At 56.0% G+C, this 2,524-nt stretch overlaps 1 protein-coding gene across 1 annotated transcript; it reads left to right on the top strand.

The window, feature by feature from the left end:
• The first annotated feature begins 235 nt into the window (after nt 1-235).
• KPRP (keratinocyte proline rich protein) lies at nt 236-1,966 on the top strand. The gene has a single exon (XM_008074120.1). The coding sequence runs from the start codon at nt 236-238 to the stop codon at nt 1,964-1,966; it is 1,731 nt and encodes a 576-aa protein (XP_008072311.1).
• The last annotated feature ends 558 nt before the right edge of the window (nt 1,967-2,524 follow it).

Genomic DNA, 2,524 nt, shown 5'->3' with positions numbered 1-2,524 from the left:
TGGCCACTTGCAACTCTGGCTGTGCACAATCAGGCCCTTTGGCAGATCCAGGGCAGATCTAATAGACAAATCCTGGATCCCCCCCTAAGTCAGTAAGGATTCTTTGGTGAAGGCTCAAGGTATAGGAAGATGGGAGCTACCTTTCCCTAGATCCTGCTCCCTACTCTTCAATGCTCACCCCCTTGACCCTGATCTCTCTGCCCACAGGTCCTGCTCACCCGCCTACATCAGGACCATGTGTGACCAGCAGCCGATTCAGTGTTGCCTGCCAATCCCGCAGTGCTGCGTCAAGAGTTCCTCCTTCTGCCCCTCTCAATCCTCCTTTGCCAATAATCAGGTGCTGGTTCAAGCCCCTTATGAGATGCAAATTGTGGAGTGCCCTGCACCGTGCCCAGCTCAAGTTTCGCAGGTGACATGTCAGGCTCCATGCCAAGAGGTGAAGTGCCAGTCTAAGACCAAGCAGGCAAAGGGTCTATTTCAGTCTAAGACCACCCAGTCAAAGAGCCAGGTTTCATGCCAGTCTCAAGCTTCCTCTGGTCAATGCCAGGCTCCATGCCAATCTGGGGTTTCCTACGTGTCATGTGACGCCTCACCCCCCGTCCAGACTTACTATGTCGGATGTGCTCCTGTTTGTTATACAGAAACATGTTTTGTGGAATGCCCAGTCCAGACTTGTGTACCCTGTCCAGCTCCTCAGCCGGTCCACACATACGTAGAACGCCCCCCAGTGTGCCAGACTCAGGGAAGATTCTCCACCCAGGGCCAGTATCGTGGCTCCTACAGCAGTTGTGTCCCACAGTTCCAGCCTCGGGGTTCCTATAATAATTGCACCTCCCAGTACCTGTCGCGGCCTTTCTACAACAGCTGTGCCCCTCAGCTGCAGTCCCGAGCTTCATTTAGTCCTTGTGTGCCCCAATGCCAGACCCAGGGCTCCTACGGGGACTACTCTGCCCAGCACCGGTCTCTGAGCGCCAGCAGATGCCTCCCTCCTAGGCGGCTGCAGCCTTTTCCCCGCAGCTGTTCCCCACCACGACGATATGAGCCCTGCTACAGCAGCTGCCTGCCATCAAGATCTACTGGTTCCCCTAACTACTGCACCCCACCCCGACGCTCGGAACCCATCTATGGCAGTCACTGTCCTCGGGGCCCCACTTCAGGCTGTTCTCAGAGACGTGGACCCAAGTGCAGAATAGAGATTTCTTCCCCCTGCTGCCCCAAGCAGGTTCCCCCACAGAGGAGTCCTGTTCAGATTCCTCCCATCAGACGCCGCTCCCAGAGCTGTGCCCCTCGGCTCTCCTGGGGTGCCTCCTGCCCAGAACTGAGGCCTTACGTGGAGCCACGTCCACTTCCAAGCTTCTGTCCACCACGGCGTCTTGATCAGTGTCCAGAGCCGCCACTGCAGAGGTATCCACTTCCTGTTCCACTTCCACGTTCACGCCCGTGCATGAGTCCAGAACCCCGTCCTTGTCCTCTACCACGGCAATTTTCAGAGCCTTGTCTGTATCCGGAACCACGTCCAGCACCATGTCCAGCACCACGTCCAATGCCACGTCCAGCTCCACGTTCTCGCCCAGCGCAGTGTGAGATTCCAGAGCCACGTCCATTCCTGCAGCCCTGTCAGCACCCAGAGCCTCTTCCACTGCCAGAACCAATTCCCCTGCCTGCGCCCTGCCCAAGCCCAGAGCCATGTGGGGAGCCTTGGCGCTGCCCCAGCCCTTGCTCGGGCCCAAATCCGTTTCCATGCCGAGGAGACCTAGGCTGCCGTGAGTCCAATCCACACCACCTAGACACCGAGGCTCCCAGCTGTGGCCCATCCGGTTTTAGTCAGGGGCAAGAGATGCACGGCTGTGAACCTGGTGATGTGTTTCCAGAGCGGTGGGGTCAGGGTAGATGTGGAGACCAAGGCAACACCTGTGCTGGAGTGAAAGGTGGGGCTGATGATGGAGCAAAGAGTGCCTATTTTTAAAGAAAGTGTGGCTGAAATGTTCCTGCCTCCTGCTCTGAAACTGCTGCTCATCTTTTTCCAGCAGCCTCAATTTCTAATGTGCTCTTGTCTGCATCTCTCTAAAGACATCCAGAGACTCCCTGGTACAAAGGTGATGTCCACACTCCTTTGCATGCCATCTCAGTGTCCACACCTGGGTCTCAGATGCCTCTTTAGCCTCACATCTGATGACTCCCCTACACACATTCTCAGTCCTGGCCAAACCAGTCTGGCCACCTGGGCACATCTTGGGTGTTCCCCAGGACACACCTTAGGTGCCTCTGCTCATTCCTTTCCCCGCATCTGGACCACCTCTTTCCTACTCCCCAGCATCTGAAATCCAACCCACCTGTCAATGCTTCCTCCTTGGAGCCGTCTCAGCTTGTTTCCAACCATGGGAGCCTGTTCTGACTGTCTAGGACCCACTTCATTCTCCACAGCATCCATCTGGCACATCTGGAACATCTCTTGATTGGTTATTTCACTTTTCAGGTGTGCCTGCCTCACCTGCCCAACCAGATTGTAAACTCCTGTCTGAGT

The sequence above is a fragment of the Carlito syrichta genome, unplaced genomic scaffold (assembly GCF_000164805.1).
Source record: "Carlito syrichta isolate Samal-C Ts95f unplaced genomic scaffold, Tarsius_syrichta-2.0.1 Scaffold316302, whole genome shotgun sequence".
Classification (NCBI taxonomy): domain Eukaryota; kingdom Metazoa; phylum Chordata; class Mammalia; order Primates; family Tarsiidae; genus Carlito; species Carlito syrichta.
The sequence above is the reverse complement of the archived record's forward strand: the minus strand, read 5'-3'. Positions and strand labels throughout refer to the sequence as shown.

Coding starts and splice junctions, on each gene's coding strand:
- KPRP (XM_008074120.1), top strand. CDS start 236: ATGTGTGACCAGCAGCCGATTCAGTGTTGCCTGCCAATCCCGCAGTGC.